Consider the following 21,306-nt stretch of genomic DNA (forward strand, 5'->3'; position numbering starts at 1 on the left):
TCCGACAGGTGCTGTTAAAGCAGAGTCCCAGAGCTCTCTGGGACTGCTGAACAGGGGCTCTGGAGTCAACAGGACCACATGAAAAACACACAGAGAGTGAAAGAAGTCCATCGTGGGGTGGGGGGGGAACTCCTGCTGCCAAGGGACCCTGCAATCCATCGCCTTTGAACACCCGGCTGGGCTGGGGAAGCCTGCGCCCCTTGGACGCAGCTGCTTCCTTCCCCGCGGCCTACTGGCTGGTGATGGGGCGGGGCGGGGGGGGGGGGCATGCTCTGAGTCTGGACGCTTCCCTTGCTGGGCCGTGAAGTGGTGACTTCCGACCAACCACGGCCAGGCTGGAAAGATGACACAGTCTCGTTTGTATGGAGATGCAGGAAATTTCTTTCTCCAGATATTCTGATAGGCTGCGCCCTGGACTTGTTTGGAAGAAATACTTGGCTAAGTCCTTCGGGCTGAGGGTGGGGTGAGGAGCAGACGGGAGTCCGGGGTCTTAGTGTTCCGCCTTCCCAGGAGTCCGGGTGCTGGCCCCAGGGCCTTTGCCTCTGAGCGCTGAGGTGGCTGTGGGCTGTGCCAGACGAGGGGGAGCTGGCACTGACCTGAAGTGCCCTGACAAAGAAGGGGATTGGAGCTGGGGGTGGGAGGGGGGTTGGGGGGGGAGAGAGCCGGTGGGGTGCCACTCTGGGAAACCACGGTGGGGCTAGATCCGTCAGCAGGGGGTTTGGGGGCCAGAAACATCTAATGGAGGGAGTAGCATGAGCAATATTGTGCCCAATTACCCTTCTCCCGTTTCTCCACAGTAATAAAAGCAACCATTTTTAACTGGCCACATGCTGCCAGGTGATTCAACTGTGGCCAAGGGGATGAAAAAAACAGAGACTGCGCGTCCAACATCCGGGATGCGTCCGTCAGGGGAAAGTTATGTCTTCTTTGTTTTCTTCCTCCTTTCTCCTTCCTGACGGCTGGAAACGCAGATGGGTTGTTTGAAGTGCAGGTACCACGTGGGACCTCAAGGTGACCTTGGGGAAGGAGGCCATACGTGATAGCCCTATTGGTTTGGTGAGGCCACCAGAACAAATGATCGCAAACTGGGCGGCTTAAAGCGACGGAAGCATATTCTTTCTCTCGGAAGTGTGTTCTCTCACAGTTCCGGAAGCCAGAAGTCTGAAATCAAGGTGCGGGCGGGGTCGGTTCCTTCCGGAAACTTTCTCCCAGCCTTTGGTGGTTGTGGGCCATCCTCCGCTTGTAGATGCTTCCCTGGCTGCGTCTCATCACGTGGCCTTCCCTCTGCGTCTGTGTCTCAGTGTGTCCTCCTCTCTTCCCATAAGGACGCCGCTGGGTTGAAGGCCTCCCCCTATTCCTGTCTGACTTCCTCCTGGTTACCTGCAAGGATCGTATTTGCAAATAAGGTTACATTCCGAGGTTCTGGGTGGACGTGAACCCTGTGGGGACTCTATTCTGCCCAGTACACAGCACCACAAGGTGGAGGGAGCTTGGGTCCCTGACACTGAGGCACACCAGGCCAGGCTGCTCTAAATGCCTACAGACGTGATGAACAGAGGGAAGCAAACCTCTACCTTATTTAAGCTACTATCATTTTGATTGTCCAGGGAGATCTGTGGTCACTTCTAACTCATGCGAATATAGCCCCTCAGAACCCCTCATGCCATCTACACATTTCTCTTGGGGGCATTCATGAGTGGGGCGCTTGAAAGGAAGCTGAGTTCTCTTTATAATTGGGCACAGGGTGAAAACCCGACACAGCCTGAGGAGGAGAGGCAGCTGACATCCGCCCGGATGATGTGTCTACCGAGAAGCACTTCCTGCGCTGAGCACTCTGATTTGGGAGCACTGAGGAGGGACACAAGCATCCAGGGGGTAGGTCCAGGGGGTGGCATCTGGGGAGGGGTTGTCCTGGGAGCTGGGAGCATCAGGAGGCTGTCACTGCTCAAGGACCCAGCTCTGTCTCTGCTGCCCACCCCAGTCCTCACGGCCCCACGATGTTCCTTGACCTTCTCCATACGTGACCCTGGGGGAGACATAGATTCAAGGCCCTGTCCCGAGAGCCAGTGGGCAGCTGGCGCTGCCCTGCCTGTCTGGTCGCGCAGACCAGCTTGTCTGGACGTGAGCGGGCCCACACAGCCCATCCACTGCACTCTACCTCGAGCAGGTGCCAGAGCATTGTCCTGGGCCAGCTCTGTACCTGAGCTGGAAGGATGGAACTCTGACCCTGCCTGTCTTGTCTGTCTTGACCCAAGGTCAAGGCATACCTAGAGGTGGTCCCGCAAAGACCCACAGATCCCTATATCTCTGGTGGCCACAGGACTAGGCTTAGGGCAGCATCTTTGGGGGAGCTTAGCAGGAGGTGGAGGGAAGGGTGGCCCGGCTGACTGCTGGAACCGAGACTCACTTTGACATGATCTGGACTTGGGCTTCCACACACAGTAGGACCGGGCAGGGAGGCAAGAATGAGCTGCGATGAATCATCACCCTGTCCTGTGCCTCCGTCTCCCCCTTGAGCCTTCCCACGAGATCCCTTCCCGGAGGAACCTACCAAAAGGCTGGTAAATAAACATTCTTGGTTCCAAGAACAGCTGGGGAGGGAGGTGCAAGGGTAGCTCCTTCTCAGCCTTCTCCCTGGAGCGAGCCTGGAAGTGCCGAAGGGGTGCTGGGGTCTGGGGGGTGGCCCTCCCTCTGGGAAGGCGGGGGTGCTGGCTGACCCACCACTGAATCCAGGGGTACTCTGGAATGGCGGTGTAGTGTGGCGGCACTGCCCTGCAGCGTCTAGGCCTTGGTCTGGACCCCAAAGCCCCTCGAGTCTATGCTGTCCGGGCCTTTGGGAGGCCAGGTCTCAGGCCAGGCCAGCTGCGACCACACAACTTCCTGAGCAGGCCTTTTGCCGTGTCCACTCACGGCACCAAACCCAGAACACAGGTCCGGGGAAGGAGCCAAGATGGGGACAGATTTCCTTCCCCCCAACCCCCCCCCCCCCCCCCCACCATCTTGGCCCCAAGAGCCCTCAGGATTCTGGTCTGTCCTGACTCACATTTTCTAGAACCATCTGTGTCATAGAAATGTGTGCGTGCCTCTGGCAATGTTCTTTACTTGCACTTGGAGGCCTGCCTCGCTCTGGATTCTCTAATCGGGGGCTCCTGGGGCCGGAACCACAGTGGAGCCCAAGCTCCGGGTGAGGCCCTGTCCTGGGAGGCTGCCTGGCCCCCGGCCCTCCATAGCCTCCACTCCCTCCCTCCGGGAAGCTGTGAGAGCTGCAGGCGCCAGCCAGAAGAGCCCATTCATTTTCTCTGCCTGCTCAGCCTTCACATGTCCTTTTAGGGTAGAGCCTGCCGACGACGCAGCCAGCGGAGGCCAGGCTGCTGCGAGGAACAGACGGGGAGGCCTCAGAGGGGCTCCCCACTGAGGATGCCTAGCTGCCCTGGGTGGCGAGTCTCCAACTTCCCAGACGTCCTTGTTAGCCTCATGTTTTGTAACGTCCTCCTTCCTATCCTAAAATGAAATTCCCAGGTAATTTAACCTGTTTGGCCACATGACTTTAAAATAATCATTATAATGCCCTAACTGTAATAAAAAGAAGAAATCAAAGGAAAGCGATTTGTAAAAACCAAACCTATTTCCACATGTAAGCACCTGGGCCAGTTACACCAGTCTGATGCGTGTGGCCTTCAGGCAGCCAGCGCCCTGCGGCTGGTGCACGTGTGCCGTGGTAGCAACTTGGGTCCCCGGTGCTGTGGCCATTTTCGATGCGAGTTTTCCACACGATGAGCGGCTCTCGGTAAAGGTCTGAAGCGAACCAAGACCAGTGTCACCGCAGCCACGCTCTTCAACAGTCCGGTGTGGCAGGCTCCCCCCAGGCGTGCCGCTTGCGTTCCCCCAACATCGTGGAAATGCCCCCAGTCACCCCAAAATGCCCCCACCAATGTGTGAAATGCCTCCCTCCTCGGGGCAGCTGTGCCCCTTGTCTGAAAACCACTGCTTCGGGCCCTGGGAGTGGTGGGCATAGGAACGTGAATTGACCAAGTCCAGCTAAAGACATGGCCGTGGCAAGAGCAAGTCGCCCCTGGAAGTACTCTTTTGGTATCAGATGCCCCCAGTTCAACTCCAAGCGGCTTGCGTTTTGCTTAAGCACAGCATTTTGCTGCTCACGGCATCTCAAAGTCTGGAAGTCGAGGCACAGAGCTGCCTCTTGGCTCGGCGTCCCCTGGGTTGGCATCACATCCAGGCCACATCGGAAACGGAAGAGAGGGTGGTTCCCAGTAGCCGGAACAGGCGTCCCGGGGTGGGGGCTTATCGGCCGGGGTCGGCCTGACGGGAGTCGTTGGTTCCCCGCTGACGCAATACCCGTGGCCTGTGGCTGGAGGGTGCCGACCGGTGCCTGAGCGGAGCCGGCAAGCGGCCCGTTCCTCGGGGAGAAATGAAGATACAGATGCCAGTTAGCAGAGGGAACGGAAGTGGTGGCTGGACTGCAAAGGTTATAGAAGTTCTCTGGAGAAAGGGCGATACGTGAGTGAATGAGCTTCCTGGGTCCTCTCTAAAGTGGTACAGAAGTAGGGGCTGAACCCAGTCGTTTATGGATCTGACCTCCGCAGTTTGGTTTGTTCCCGCTCAGACGCAGTGCTCTTCCATATTCCTTCTTTGTGGCGGCTCCACCACCACAGCCTGGCCGCGTTGAAGCAGAGGCTTGGGAATACGAAGGGACCCAGCACGGGCTACCTGTCCCCATTTGGGCCTAGATCAGGGCCCTTGAAGGCTCCAGGCACTAAAAAGATTATGGTGCTTCCACTTAACGCCCTTCCTTGCTCCCATTAAAAATAAACACATTTCTTTTCGTAAATGTTTTTAATGTTTATTTATTATTGAGAGACAGAGTGAGACAGAGCATGAGCAGGGGAGGGGCAGACAGAGGAGGAGACACAGAATCCGAAGCGGGCTCCAGGCTCCGAGCTGTCGGCACAGGGCCCGACGCGGGGCTTGAACCCACCTACTGCGAGATCGTGACCTGAGCCGGAGTCGGACGCCCAACCGACCGAGCCACCCAGGCGCCCCCAAATAAAACATTTCTGGGGCGCCTGGGTGGCTCGGTCGGTTAAGTGTCCGACTCCAGCTCAGGTCATGATCTCGCGGTCTGTGAGTTCAAGCCCCGCGTCGGGCTCTGTGCGGACAGCTCAGAGCCTGGAGCCTGCTTCGGATTCTGTGTCTCCCTCTCTCTCTGACCCTCCCCTGTTCGTTCTCTGTCTCTCTCTGTCTCAAAAATAAATAAACGTTTAAAAAAATAATAAAAAATAAATAAAATAAAACATTTCTAAGGCACAAAATAAATGTAAGGAAGTCTAGCAACTTGTTAATTTTTTCCCATCAAGACCATTTGGACTACAAATATATGTTGATCAAATTATTTTCAGAAGAATGGAATTATTTCGTCCTGGGCCCCTGCGATGCCGGCTCCAGCATGCGTGTGGCCTGCTGATGGCAGATCTGGTGCTGCCGTCCTCCCCCGCCCCTGAGCGCGACCCTCTTGCCTTCCCCTGGCTGCTGGCGGAGGTGTGACCGCGCTGACTGCTCACGGTTCCCCTTAGAGCACTCGAGAGAGGGGAGGCTGTGTTCAGGCCACTGTGGGGCCGGCCCGAGGCCTGGGGAATCCGGGGCCGGGACCCCCCGGATGGCGTCTACTCCCGGGCGCCGTCGGGTAATGCCGCGTCACGACGAGCCGCAGTCTCAGGCTAGGGCCACAGCGGGGCACCTCCCAGGGAAAGTGGGCATCGTGGCCTCCGGGCTCCTCAGCATGCCCATCACGGGGCTCTAGGAAAGACGGCAAAGAGGCGTCTCGTAAAGTGGGGTGCTGCCAGAGTTAGACAAATCCCAAGTCCTTTTTGATGGCGAGTCGCAATCGCAGGGGCGTGTCTGGGAGAGCCTGGAGACGGAGGCCAGCGGGCCTGGGCCGCTATCGCTTGTACCACAAAGACTCCTCCAAGGGACCGCTGCAGGACGGCACTCCCACTTGCCGCCGCTTGGCCGTCAGTTTGGCTTCTGAGGACCTTTCCTCTGGGGAGGACATCCTGTCTCCGGGTGCGCTCACACTGTCTCGGTCGTGAGGTCCTGCATTGCCCCCGGAGACACCCCTCTCCTCGGGCGGGCCTTTGCTGAAGGCCACGCTGTTGGAGGGCTCCCTGCTCTCCCCAAATCCACACCCCATCGAGGTGGCAAGGGGACACTGGTCTTGTGGAGGCGGTTTTGTATAGGACGGTGTTCCTCGGCGTGGCCTTGGGTCCGTCTGCGTCACGATCATCTGAGCGGGAGCTAAACTTGCTGGGTTTCCGAGTTGGACTCCAGATATGCTGAGTCACTGCCATAGTGACTAAAATATACGCAAAAGCAAAAGCAATAAAAAAAGATTTTGTAGTCCCGCAGATCTGGCTCTGAGCTCCCCTCTCACAACTTACGACGTGCCCCTACCCTCTCTGAGCCCCATTTCCTGGGGCAGAACTATTTACCTCACGATAGAATTGGGAGGATTAAAAATGGCAATGCGAGGGGCGCCTGAGTGGCGCAGTCGGTTAAACGTCCGACTTCAGCCAGGTCACGATCTCGCGGTCCGTGAGTTCGAGCCCCGCGTCAGGCTCTGGGCTGATGGCTCGGAGCCTGGAGCCTGTTTCCGATTCTGTGTCTCCCTCTCTCTCTGCCCCTCCCCCATTCATGCTCTGTCTCTCTCTGTCCCAAAAATAAATTAAAAACGTTGAAAAAAAATTAAAAAAAAAAATGGCAATGCGAGGGGCACCTGGGTGGCTCAGCGTCTGACTCCTGATGTTCAGGTCGTGATCTCATGGTTTGTGAGATCAAGCCCCAGGTCGGGGTCTGCGCCGACAGCACAGAGCTCGCTTGGGATTCCCTCTCTCTCCTTCTCTCTCTGCTCCTTTCTCACTCCTGCATGCTCTCTCTCAAAGTAAATAAACAAGCACACACGGGGGCAAAATACAGGCTTGTCGCTATCTGTCCCTCCATCCGTCTGTCCATCCGCTCCTCTATGTAATACTTACTGAGTGTCTGCAGTGAACCAGGAACCGCTCTAGGCGCCAAGAATACGGCACAATCATCCCAAACAAGCTCCTTGTCCTCATGAAGTTTATATGCTAATCTTGTGTAAGTCAGAATCACCAGACTCCCCAAGCTAATGCAATTATTTAATCTGAAACCAATAGGCTTTATTTATCAAACATTGTGACAGGGACTTTGGGGGATACTTTGACGCTTGCCCTTCAGGAGCTTATTTATGGACTGGCTTGTTAACAGACATCCTACACAGGAAACCATGGAAGAACAATGAATCGCCTTGCTAACCGTGTGTCGTACATGCCCGAGAGGGGCTTGGAGGAGAGACTGATTCCTGGGGCTGGCAGTGAGGTAACTGAATAGCCCTTCCTCTCACCCTGAAGGCTTCCAATCTAAGAACAAAGAAGGGAATTTGCTTAGGGACCCGTCACCCCCCCCCCCCGCCCCCCCTTATTTTGGACGGGCTAGTTTATACCCCTCATAAGCGAAAGCCTTTGATGCTTGTGAACCTCTTAATCTTTAGAACATGAATCAGGGCTTCTGAGAGATCATGGCACAGGAGTCAGAGGCTGCTCACACCAGGTCCTGGGAATATGACTTAATGGGAAACTCTGTCTCTCCAACTCTTCGCCAAGTCCCAGCTGTATGTAATGCCTGAGATCTTGGAAAGTAATCATCTCCCGGATGCAAATAAATAACCCACTGATTTGGAAAACACTGAGCGCATGCACCAAAGGAGCTGCCCAGACCCCAGCAAACAGATGGGAAATGCCCATCAATAGTGGGCTGTGTTATAGAGGCTCGGGGGATTAGAAAAATACTACTTTTGGAAGACCCACAGATGGCCAACAGACACACGAAAAGATGCTCAACATCACTGATCACCGAGGAAATACAAATCAAAACTACAGTGAGCTATCACCTCCCACGTGTCAGAATGGCTAAAATCAACGCAAGAAACAACAGGTGTTGGCAAGGATGTGAAAGGGGAACCCTCGTGCACTGGTGGGAGTGCAAACTGTTGCAGCCACTCCAGAGAAATAGTATGGAGTTTCCCCAAAAACTTAAAAATAGAACTACCCTACAATCCAGCAAATGCACTACTATTTAACCAAAGGATACAGAAATACTGATTCAAAGGGATATATGCACGCTGATGTTTAAGGCAGCATTATCTACCACAGCCAAATTATGGAAACAGCCCGAGTGTTCACTGACTGACGAATGATGTAAGATAGACACACACACACACACACACACGCACACACACATATTCTATATATGTATATATATAATGGAATATCACAGCCATTAAAAAGAATGAAATCTTGCCATTTGCGACGATGTAGATGGGGCTACAGAGTATTATGCTAAGCGAAATAAGTCCGTCAGAGAAAGATACCATCAAATACCATGATTTCACTCATATGTAGAATTTCAGAAACAAAACAAACAAAGGGAGAAAAGAGAGGGCAAACCAAGAAACAGACTCTTAACTATAGAAAACAAACTGATGGTTACCAGAGGGGAGGTGGGTGGGGGAATGGGGATTAGGAGGGCACTTGTGATCATCACCGGATGTTGTAGGGAAGTGTTGAATCACTGTATTGTACACCTGAAACTAATATTACACTGTATGTTAACTGGAATTTAAATAAAAACTTAAAGAGAGAACAATGAAATAAAATACTGCTTTTGTTGGCAACCCCTTTCTAGAAAGGTGTCCTGGCTTAGGAGTGTGGCGGACACAAACTAGGAGCAGAGTCTGGACATAGGATAAGCAAAGAAGTAGCTATTTGCCATTTGTCTGTTGCCCCTTTGGATCAAACAAGGCCAGAAAATTAACAGGCCAGAGACCGACCAGCTTAATGGAAAGATGAACTGGAGACACACCTGTACAAATGGCTCTTGATGTTGAACAGGTCCCGTCACTGTTACGAGTGTCCTCATGTGTAAAATGAAGGGTGAGACCATACCGTTATTCAGCTAAAATTTAGTTAAGGCCTACTTAAGTACTAGGCTCTTTAATAAAGAAGATCTTGCTCTTTGAGGAAAACGCGCTCGCAGCCACAGTGGAGCTTTGGAGGCTCCTGCTCCTGACTCACCGCTGTCGCCGAGGAACAAGTCGGTCAGGAAGCTGCGCGGCAGCCGTGGCTTTTAAAGCCACCGGGAAGACACCTGTGGAACCGGAGGTGGCGATTCAGCAAATTAGAATTACTCTAACCAGCCGCAACGTACAATCTTTGGAGAAGGTATGTGCTGACCTGATCAGAGGCGCCGAGGAAAAGAATCTCAAAGTGAAAGGACCAGTTCGGATGCCTACCAAGACTCTGAGAATCACTACGAGAAAAACTCCTTGCGGTGAAGGTTCTAAGACTTGGGATCGTCTTCAGATGAGGCTCCATTAGCGAGTCATTGATTTGCACCGTCCTTCTGAGATTGTTAAGCAGATTACTTGCATCACTATTGAGCCAGGAGTTGAGGTTGAGGTTACCATTGCAGATGCTTAAGTCAGCCTTTTTAATAAATTGATTATCAGTTTAAAAAAAAAAAAAGATCTCAAGGTAAATGTGTCTATATCCTAGGGGGTTGGTTGTGAGGAATGAGTATATGAACACATGTGATTCCCAGTAGTGTCGGGCGCATACTAAGGATGTAATAATTAGCCATTATCATTTAATCCCTGTAACAACCTTGAGGTGAACATGATTTCTTCTGTACAAATGAGAAAACCACCAAGGGACAAGATCAGGATATGAACCAGTCTGAGGCCAGAGTCCACGATTTTCCCATTACGTAGTTTGGCTTGGAAGGGCCCCTGTGGCTTTTAATCGTAAAAAAGGAAAGGGTAGAAAAGGAATTTGAACTTTAGAAACAATCAAGCTAACCACCTTCTAAGGAATTTTTCGTGGAAAGTGGAAGTGTTGTCTCATTAATAATGAAGATAAGGAGGTTGGGGAGGGGTATGGGACAAAGCCACAAAAGCTTCTTTGCCCAAGCTCATTTCTTCTCATCTCATGCCAATTATAGATTTCAGAGACATGATTTTCCCTACACACACAAAGAAAAGCCTGGGTTCTCCAAGAACAAAACAACTGAAAAACAGTCCTTAGCAGGAACGTTTAATCACTACAGGAATGAGAAAAGACTTTTATAGATCCCTGGAGAAGGCAGCTCCAAGACAGATGAATTAATCACCTCTTACGTGCTCGTGGACCCCGTCCCAATCCTTCTGTTAGTGCTCAGCTGTGGCTCTCAGTTCTCGATACAGCTAGTCAATGACTAGGTGATCATGCCCTGTGTGCTAAGGTTATAAATGTAAGCAAGACAAATGAGGGGGAGGGGTGCCTGGTGAGTTGCTCAGTCTGCTGAGTGTCTGACTTCAGCTCGGGTGATGATCTCATGGTTTGTGAGTTCACGCCCCGCCATCGGGCTCCACTGCTGTCAGTGCAGAGCCCGCTTCAGATCCTCTGTCCCCCTCTCTCTCAAAAATAAATAAACATTAAAAAAAAAAAACAAAAACAAAGACAAATGAGGGGGAAAATAGGTAACTTAGGCAATGAATGACGGTAGTAAGGACAATAGGGGGTGATACTGGGTGCTAGGGAAGCAGAAGGACCTAGTCCAGCTCTGGGGGTGGGGGAGGGGAGGTGGAATTGGTGTGGGTTTCTTGAAGTAAGTCTCTATAAATTGAAACCTAAAGAACTAACTAGTAGATTCACCAGACCTAGAGGGACAGGGTGGGAGTGAAGAAGAGAAGGGTATTTCGGGAACAGGGAATGGTATGTGCAAAGGCCAGGAGGTGACACAAAGCTTGGATCTTTGGAGGAAGTGTAAGTGGTTCTGGGCGTGAGGTGGGAGAAGTCAAGAGAGAAGCTGGAGAGCTGAGCAGCAGCTAAAGTCTTGTGTAGCTTTGAACACTTACTGAAGAATTTGGGCATTATTCAACAAAGAACCACTGAGAAACTTGAGGCAGATTACTATGATTTGCATTGTAGAAAGCTCAGTTTGGAGAATGGATTAGAGTGGGCTAAGTCTAGAGGCTGATAGACAGTTAAGCGCTTGAACCAGGGGTAGTGACCAGTGGGGGAAGGAGGGTGGATGAACTGAAGAGATAATTGAGGCTAAACATTGAGTCAAGGGGGAAGCGTGGGTTTCTGGTGCGAGCTGCCAGATAGAGGGGTTGTCATTGGCTCCAAAAAGTTAGAGGAGACTGGAAGTGTCTTGGATACACTGTATTAAGTGCCCGAGAGGCAGCCCGAATGGGGATCCAGAGTGGCTGGACGTGCGTGCCAAGAGCTCAGATGAAGAGGGTGGGAGAGATGTGGACTGGAGAATCATCTGCACGAAGACGGTGGATGAAGGTGTGGGATGGATGGGCTTGCTTGGAGAGTGGACCAAGAAGGCCAAGGACCCAATTCTGAGGAAGGCTAGAGCTCAAAAGCAGTCAGAGGGAGTGGGACCTGCCAAGGTGCCCAAGAATCCTTGCACAAAGAAATGCTCAAATTAAGTATTTTTTGAATTTGTTAAACGAACAGGTTGGTCAGAGGAGGAAAAGACTTGCTATTGATGCCATGGAGAGTACTTTTATTAATTTTTTAAAAGATAAGGTATCCTTAAGGATTTATCAGTTTGTTATACCTTTACAGTTGGAGGGCGAAGAGGAAAATATCAAAGCTCTTTGTCTAACAAAATGGCTCTTGGAGATTAATTTATATATTACCCATGATAACCAACTAGCATAAAAGGCAGTTAAAAATGGTTATATTCCACTAGAGACATTTACTGAAGTCATGTTTTTTGCCTTAAAGTCTAAGGAGAGTGCTTTTATTTTAAAAAAATTTTTTAACGTTTATTTTTTGAGAGACAGAGCCTAAGTGGGGGAAGGGCAGAGAGAGATGGAGACACAGGTTCTGAAGCAGGATCTGAGCTCCCAGCTGTCAGCACAGAGCCCGACGCAGGGCCTGAACCCACAAGCTGTGAGATCATGACCTGAGCTGAAGTCAGATGCTCAACCCACTGAACCACCCAGGCGCTCCATAAGGAAAGTACTTTTAAAAGCCAGACTCAGCAGTCATTTAACTGCAGATGGGTTTGAGAAAGATAGGATTCTAGTATTCAGCCCAGTCCAAGAAATCAATTTCCTTCCATTTGGTTTCCTTGCTGTGCCTCTCACTTGCTTTCAAGTCGGCAAGTTCGCCACAATGACATCATCTGGGAGTTAACTGCCGCCACTTTCCCGTTTCTTCTGGTGAATGTGCCAATTCTTAGCTCCTATCCTGTCTTCACACATGACTTTATTTCACCCTGTTCTATTTCACCTTAAATTCCTTTGCTCCTTGGTTAGCTCTCAGTGCTATGCACATGCTAGGAAGTCTTCTAGGAGAACAAAAGTCATCATGAAAACAGAGTCTCATCATAATCTGATCCAAGTGGCCATTTTACTTTACAGCTTACATTTTTTTTAGAGCTACAACCTCAAGATTTAAGACCAAGTTACAAATCCTAAATTGCACTGCTTACAAGGAACTAAAGCTTGACCGCTCCCTGAAGTTCAATCTGTAAGTATGGAATAACTTTGGCCAGAGGCCAGTGAATGTACCACCTCTCCCAGACTACTCAATTTTGGACAGTGACATCATTGAGAGACTTCTGTTTTATAAACATTTCATATATTAAGGGAAATGTTAGAGATAACTGTCTGAAATGCAAGCAATGTTAAGAGCTTGAACAGGAAGGACATAGCTAATGAGAGGCTAGGAAATGAGATAATCTCTTTTATAGAATCATCTGATATTGAGGAAACAGGAATTTACAAAGGAGGGGATACAATGAAATTAACCAATGAGTGGAGCCATCCTTTGGGATCAGTAACCTTTAGACCTGGGTCTAACAACAAAGCTGTGGTGGAGTGGAACATGGCTGATCCGTCTGGGCGTTTGTTTCCTCTAATGATAGCACCCCCCGCAGAAGCCCTTAGAAGGCTGTATCCTAAATTAAAAAGTGTAAGAATCAAGGTTGGAGCAAAGAACTATTCTTGTATAAATGCTGGAAGTCACCTTTTATTTTACGTGATTGAAGGCCAAAACACAAAGAACCCCACCCAATCCCCCCCAGACTAGCTCTTACTGCTGTGTCCCGGTACATCAAAGACCCGCTTCATATGGCAAGAAGACGAGAAGGGGAGGTTGTCAGAATAAGGACCTTATCTGCTTATTTCAAAAGCCCAACATCTAAGTAAGATCTGATAATACAGAAATCAAAATAGGACTTGCCAAAACATACCAAATGATATATACTTCAAATTTCTGCATCATTATTACAGTTATATTTCAAATTAAAAGGCACGTGGGAAAAAAGGGCAGAAAAAAATGGGAAAAAGGGGTACATTATCAAATCCCGTGGCTAAATGAAATGAATTGTATCTATTGTCCTCAACAGGGTCAAAAGCAGGTAGCAATAAGCAAAGCTTACTTAAAAATTATTTTTTAATGTTTATTTATTTTTGAGAGAGCAAGCGAGTGCGTGCGGGGGAGGGGCAGAGAGAGAGGGAGACATAGAATCTGAAGCAGGCTCCGGGCTCTGATTTGTCAGCACAGAGCCCGACACAGGGCTTGAACTCACAGACCATGAAATCATGACCTGAGCTGAAGTCAGAAGCTTAACCGACTGAGCCACCCAGGCACTCCAGCAAAGCTTATTTAGAAACAAATGTTTCTGAGCTGCCTAAATAAACATTTCCCTTCGACCACTACAAGGACTTCTTCAGTAAATGATGGCACCCATACCCTCAATCCAATTTTAAAAACTGCAGAGAATTCTTGGAGTCATGAACAAAGGTTGATTTTTTTTTTTTTTTTTTTGGCATAATTTTTCAAATAACCTATAAACCAGTTTAACTTCATCAACATGAAAGTCATGCGTACTCATCCTGACAATCGAGGATTTAGCTCTTTGGGTTTAGGCATTTCATGGTGCGGGGGAGGATACTAGGTCCATTCATTTAAAATCGAGGCTGAAAAACAAATTAAAAAGCTCTTGTCCATTTTGAGATTTTAATATATTTATTTGAAAACCAAGTTCTGTAAAGAGCACACTAAATAGTCCTATATCTTCTCTTCACCAAAGACTTGGAGACAAGGTTCTTCAGGTCAACGCAGAGGCAATGATACATGCAGTGAATAGCGGGTCTCGGCATGAACGTCCTCACAGGCATTTCCCATACGAGCCTGGACAGTCTTCTTCAGAAGAGCAATGAGATCCTAGGGAAGGGGTGAGGGGGAAAGCTAGGGTCATTCTTTTTTTTTTTTTTTTTTTTTTTTTATTAATTTGAGAGAGAGAGAGAGAGAGAGAGAGAGAGCGCGCATATGTGAGCAGGGGAGAAGATCAGAGGGAGGGAGAATCGTGAGCGGGGTCCACACTAGGCATGGAGCCCAACAAGCGGCTCAATATCACAACCGTGAGATCATGACCTGAGCCAAAATCAAGAGTCAGATGTTCAACGAACAGAGCCACCCAGGAGCCCCTAGGGTCATTCTTCAAACATTTTTTTATTTTTTATTTTTATTACTAGCTGTTGAAGTCTAAAACTAGCCCCTAACCCTGCCTGTGTCGTCCTAAAAGCTACTTTTTGCTAAGACAGACTACAGTTTTTACACTCCTACTAGACTGAGTATTTTATCCTTTTGAAAAGAATAAGAATCCAGTTTCTGTGGTGCCTGGCCTGGCTCAGTCGGTGGAGCGTACGACATTCGAACTCTGGGCTGTGAGTGGGCACAGAGTTCACTTAAAAAAAAAAAAAAAGGAAGGAAGAAAAAAAGTCCAATTTCTAACTAAAACTTTTATAAGCCATCTTGTAGTTAACTGCCTTAAAAGATTTAATCAGGGGTTTTCAGTAAGGCGTGAAGGTGTTATAAAGGCTTAATTAAGGGGGCTAATGTGAGTCCGTTCAGTTCCACATAGACACCGAGTGCTCACTGTATCAACAGTGCCTTGTGCTGCTTGGGTAAAGCTTAGGAAACCAAAGGCTGAAAAATAATTTTCAAAAGTTAAGTTTACATAACCAGGAAGTTAGTATAAATCTCCCTCTCTCAAAGGTCCAAACACTCTCAGAGGCTTGAATATAGTTTCCTACTAATGGCAGGGTTTCTGACTTAATGTTTATCTGAGACTTCTGTAAAAAGCTTTCATTAAATGCTGGTCAGTGGGTAACACTCATGGTGCTAGATTTACCACCTGACGTTTGAATGTATTTTTCTTTTGTCATAATGTAATAAATGATACTGTTTTTATTATTTTTATTTCCATTTTATTTTAAGTGTATTTATTTGAGAGAGACAGAGACAGTGTGAGTGGGGGAAGGGCACAGAGAGAATCCCAAGCAGGTTCCACACTGTCAGCACAGAGCCTGACACGGGGCTCGAACTCAAGAAACCGTGAGATCATGACCTGAGCCGAAAGCAAGTTGGACACTTAACTGACTCGAGCCACCCAGGTGCCCCTGTTCTTCTTATCTTCGGACAGTAGAAGAGTAAATTCTTATTTGTCTGACAATGTACATGTACTAGGGTGGACTTAGTAAACCTTGATTATATAGTTCACAGGTTATCTTCAAATATGTGATGACTACTAACAAGATGGGGGAAAAAAGGACAATTTCATGACTTTAGATAGATTATTCCAATCTTCTGCATCTAAAGACCTACTCCAACACTGTTAGAATACTGGAATAATAATCTTTTTCAACTGGACAAAGCTTTGTGTTATAGTCTGATGGACTCCAAAGTACCTTTAAGCACCGTGTCTTATCACATTAGATGTTCAATAGCTTCAGTGAATAAATAATTAAGGCTTTCAGTGCCAAAAGAACTGCCAAAGGAAAGGGAGACGGAGATCAATCAGTGAGAAGCCTAGACCTGTGTGATCCATGAACCAGGCCGGCCCATGAACTGTAAATGATCTGTAATAAGGGGCTTACATCAAAATGTAAATCAACTCTACCGTGAGCAACTTGTTAGTTCAGCAGACTTTTTTCTAGGGGGAGCAGGTAAGTGAGCAAGGTTTTTTTGATGAAAGAAGCACTGAGTAGATTTACATTCTGGAGCAAGCTCCTTACCTCCTCATGGACCTATGAAAACAGTATGTAGCCACTTTAGTAGCATTGGTCAAACACTACAGGGCAGAGAGAGTGGAGGGAAAAAGAAAAAGGAACGGGTGGTTATGCGCACAGGAAGAAATCAAAAAGAGGGGAAATTTTAATACCATTTAAGTAAATAGGGATTAAGCATAAAAGGAATGGAAGAAGTGAGACAATGTCTCTGCCTAAAACATTTATGACGTACTGACAACAGATTTCCCTTGATACACAATTTTATTCTACACATACCTCTGGGTCCTTAATCATCGATATACTCGAATGGCTCTGGGGGTTCTGGCTCTTGTTCTTCTTCCTCAATTTTTGGGCCATGGGCTGCCACAGGTTCTACCAGCTCTTCAGTGTCTTCACTGGTATCCTTCAGGATTATGATGCCTCCAATGGAGAGCTGGAAACACAGAGCAAGGAATGAAGCACAAATTCCACTCATATTTTCAGACTGCTTCCGAGTCTAGGGCGCATATTTGTGAAATGGTACCTTTAAGACTACTCGAATGAGTTGGAAGTAAAGGACTGGAATAGAACTACAGTTTACTAGACAAAAGTCAGAAAACCTGGGCATCTGTGCCTGTGTGATGCTACACCGGTGACAGATTGTTCAACAGGGAGAAGGGGCTAATAAGATCTTCCACATCTATTCCTTCAGGAATAGTCTGAAGACTAAACGAGGAAAGCAACGTCAGTGTACATTACGAAGGATAAAGAAAATTGTAATCCATAAGGAATATTTACAAACTTAGCCCAGTGGCTCTGCATGGTAGGAGGTTTAGATGATGCATCCCAAGCGAAGAACAGTAAGCACTTCCAGTTTTGCCTCAGTCTGAATGTAGTGAGAACGTCTACTGCCTAAGTATAAATATGAATTCTAATGCCCTGCCACTCAACACATGGTCCTGGAGCAGCAGCATCATTACTACCTGGGGCTCTGTTAGAAATGCAGAAAACACAGCCCTGCCTAGATCTACAGAACCTGCATTTTAACGAGATCCATAGGTGATATGTGTGCACATTCAAGTCTAAGAAGCACGCTAGTCTACTAGACACTTTATTATTTGTGAGAAAACTATCATTTTGGACACAAAAGACAATCTACAAATGAAAAGCCAATTTTTCTCCAGCAATTTCAGAATGACAGAGAGAACGACAGAAATATCACAGATTTACCGATTGTTTTTCACTTTAATTTATAAATCCTTGTGATACAAGACAACAAAGTAGTAGATAGGCAACAAAGAACAACTATAGTATAAAATCAATTGCATTAGCCCTCTCCCAAACATATTACAAGTAAATTCAAATACCAAACTCTTCACCCATCTCTGGTGTGCTAATCTTATCTTATTTTCTTGCCTGTGTCAAAGGAAATGGAAAGCTGCTCTCTGTAATTAAATCAGTCGACAGTGGCAGGGCACATCTGGAAAAACATTATTTCTACCAAAGCACATTAATGGGAAGGAAAAGAAGCACAAGCACATTAGTCAAATGATTCATGTATGTACAAGTATCTCTGCAGTTCAACCTAATCTGATTTCTACTCGTCGGAACTCTGCCCTGCCATGCTATAAAACTGGTGTGCCTTCATGAATTTCTACCTATATTCTATTTCTCTTCTCTCAACACCCACATATCCATACACATGAATTTCTAACTCTTTCCCTTAAAAAGTATGCTTTCCTTGCAGAGGAGCCATTTTATGAATGGACCCTGCCTGTGCTATCCATATTCACCCAAAAACAAACACAGTACAAGGCCACTAATCCTCCATGGCCTGCAAGTTTACCTGAACCATTTAAAGGACCAAATGGAGATGAACTGTCTACCAAACAGAAGAAAATATCTATGTTCAACAAATAGGACTTCCAATATTTTGGAAACAGATGGCTCCAGGTTATAACTGTACTATTTTACGCTTAATTGGAATGAAATAATCCAACTCAAATCCTGCAATTATAAACAACATAAGGAAAGAGCCTTTTATAGCTATGTGGTTTAGGTTTATTTTATTCTTTTTTAAGTAATCTTCTATATCCAACATGGCGCTCGAACTTACAACCCTGAGATCAAGAGTCACATACTCTGGGGCGCCTGACTGGCTCAGTCGGAAGAGCACATGACTCTTGATCTTGGGATCATGAGTTCGAGCCCCACGTCAGATGCAGAGATTACTTTAAAAAAAAAAAAAAAAAAAAAAGAGTTGCATGCTCTATTGACTGAGCCAGTCAGTCCCTGACCTTTTTATAAAATTTTATAAAATGTTCTTTGTCTCTAGCAACAATTTTTGTCTTAAAATATATTTTTTTCTGATTTAGTACAGCTGCTTCAGCTCTTTTTTAGTTACTTGTTTGCATGGGATATCTTTCCCCATCCTTTTGCTTTTAATTTTTGAATCTCTGAATCTAAAGTGTGTGTGTGTGTGTTTAAGATTTTATTTTTTTTGTTTTATTATCATTTTTAAATTTTAATAGTTCATTGTCAAGTTAGCTAACATATAGTGAGTATATATAGTGTAGTCTTAGCTTCGGGAGTAGATTCCTATGATTCATCCCTTACATACAACATCCAGTGCTTATCCCAACAAGTGCCCTCCTCAATGCCCAGCTCCCATTTTCCCCACCCATCTCCCCATCAACCCTCAGTTTGTTCTCTGTATTTAAGAGCCTCTTAGGGTTTACCTCCCTCTGTTTTATTTTTTAAGTAATCTCTACACCAAACACGGGGCTTGAACTCTGAGATCAAGAGTTGCATGCTCTACTGACTGAGGCAGCCAGGCACCTCATAAAGTGTGTCTCTTAATAAGAGAGCATGTAGTTGGATCCTCTTCTTTTTTATCCATTTGGCTGATCTTTGCCTTTTAACTGGATTGGTTAGTCCATTTACATCTCATGAGGGTGCCTGGTTGGCTCAGCTGGTAGAGCATGAGACTCTATGTTAGAGCTGTGAGTTCTAGGCCCATGATGGGCCTAGAACTTACTTTAAAAAAAAAAAAAAAAAGATATTTCATCTGATTACTAAGGTAAGATTTACTCATACCATTTTTGCAATTTGTTTTTTGTATGTCTTCTATATTTTTGTTTCTCAATTCTTCCACTACTGGCTTCCTTTGGCATTACGTAGGTACTTTCTAGTGTACTAGTTTAATTTCCTTGTTTCTTTCAGTCTACTTTTGAGTTGTTTTGTCTGGTGGTTGTCTTTGGGGTTACAATTAACATCTTAATCTCACTGAAAAATAGCAACTTAATTTCAAAGTATACAAAAACTACACTTCAATATAGCTGTTTCCCCACTCCTTTGTTGTTACTGTGTTATGAACTGAATGTCTGTGTCTTCTCATCCTGCCAATCACATGTTGAAATTCTATCCCCCAAAGTGATAGTATTAGCAGGTGGGCCATTAGCAAGCAATTAGCCCTCATTAATAATGAAATTGGTGCCCTTATAAGGAGAGCCATGAAGAGAGCTTCTTTCCTCTCTGCTCTCTGCCTTGTGAAGATACAATGAGAAGAAGGCCATGTGTAAAGTAAGATGAGGGCCTTTACTAAGACCCCAATCATGCTGGCGTCCTAATCTTGGACTTCTAGCCTCCATAACTGTGAGAAATGTTTGTGGTTTAAGCCATTTAGTTTTAAACAACAGGTGGCAATCTGCTTTAGCAGCCAGAACTATGACATAGTTTAATGCAAATTATGCTTTTGTGCATACATCAATACCAATTTATGACTGCTTAATACAGTTGTCTTTAAAACCAGATAGGAGAAGAGTTACAAAAATACATTTATACTATCATTCGGATTTACCTATGTAGTTACATTTACCAGTGCTCTTTATTTTTTCATGTGGATTCAAATTACTGTCTAGTGTCCTTTCATTTCAGCCTGAAGCATTCACTTTACTATTTCCTGTATGGCAAGTTGGCTAGCAACAGATTCTCTTCATTTTTATATGGAAATGTCTTAATTTCACCTTCATTTTTGAAGGACCGTTTTGATGGATACAGAATTTTTGGTTGAGAGTCTTTTCTTTCAGCACTTATGAATATATCATCCTACTGCCTCCTGGCCTCCATGGTTTCTGGTGGCAAATCAGCTGTTAATCTTATTTAGGGTTCCAGTATATGATGAGTTGCTTCTCTCAAGATTTTTCAACAATTTTATCACGATGGGGCTGGGTGTGGATCTCTTTGGGTTTATCACTCTTGGATTTACTGAACATCTGGGATACGTAGATTAGTAACATTTATAAAATCTGCCAAGTTTTCATCCATTATTTCTTTAAATATTCTATGCTTTCTTTTTTGGGACTTCCATTATCCCATTTTATGTAGCTTGGTATGCCTGGTAGTGTTCCACAGATCTCTGAGGTTCATTTTTCTTCACCCTTTTTTGGAGAGTTGTTCTTCAACTGACCTATCTTCAAGTTTGCCCAAGCCTGCTTGAATCAGCTGTTGAGCTCCTTTAATAGCTTTCATTTCAGTTACTGTATTTTTTAACTCCATAATCTCTTATTTTTTATGATTTCTATCACTTTACCGATACTACTTGTCAAGACATTCTCATACTTTCCTTTAGTTCTTTAAACCTAGTTCCTTTAGGTCTTCAGACATATTTTAAGTAGTTGATTTAGTCTGCATAAGACATCTAGGTTTTTATTTCTTTGTATGTCTTGTAATTTTTTGTTGAAACTGGACATTAAAATAATATCATGCAGGCACTCTGGAAATCAGATTCTCTCCCTTCCCCAGGGTTTGCTATCGTCTGTTTTGTGACTTTTCTGAACTTCTTCCATAAAGTCAGTATTTTTTGCTGTACGTGACCACATAGTCTCTACTCAACTGAGTGGTCAGCTACGATTGGGCAGGGCTTTCCTTAAACACCTGGAACCAGTAAGTCTCCAGTCTTTGCTGAGGGGCTGTGTGTGCATTAGGGAAGCATACCACCAACAGTCAGCCAGGCAGCTGGCAACTCTTCCTTAGCCTTCACTGCTGGCTTGCTCTGACAAAGCCAGTCTTTTGACTCCTAGATGGACAATGGTTGCAGCTTCCTCTCATTCTGAGCAAATGCTAATAAACATTTAATTTCCAACAGAAACATACCAGTC

The 21,306-nt window shown here is 46.4% G+C and overlaps 1 protein-coding gene and 1 pseudogene across 1 annotated transcript in view; one reads left to right on the forward strand and one right to left on the reverse strand.

Moving 5' to 3' along the window:
- The first annotated feature begins 8,960 nt into the window (after positions 1-8,960).
- Positions 8,961-9,574, forward strand: LOC128772532 (40S ribosomal protein S20-like; annotated as a pseudogene).
- Positions 9,575-14,104: 4,530 nt separating this feature from the next.
- PSMD1 (proteasome 26S subunit, non-ATPase 1) overlaps positions 14,105-21,306 on the reverse strand; it is a 94,072-nt gene continuing 86,870 nt past the window's right edge. The window contains exons 24-25 of the mRNA XM_019445609.2: positions 16,445-16,601; positions 14,105-14,321 (exon numbers count right to left, since the gene is read on the reverse strand). Of these exons, the coding sequence (XP_019301154.1) occupies positions 16,455-16,601 (147 nt within the window). The 3' untranslated portion in view covers positions 14,105-14,321; positions 16,445-16,454. The remainder of the gene's footprint in view (positions 14,322-16,444; positions 16,602-21,306) is intronic.

This window comes from Panthera pardus, unplaced genomic scaffold (genome assembly GCF_024362965.1).
Source record: "Panthera pardus isolate Hobbes unplaced genomic scaffold, ASM2436296v1 HiC_scaffold_10, whole genome shotgun sequence".
Taxonomy (NCBI): Eukaryota; Metazoa; Chordata; class Mammalia; order Carnivora; family Felidae; genus Panthera; species Panthera pardus.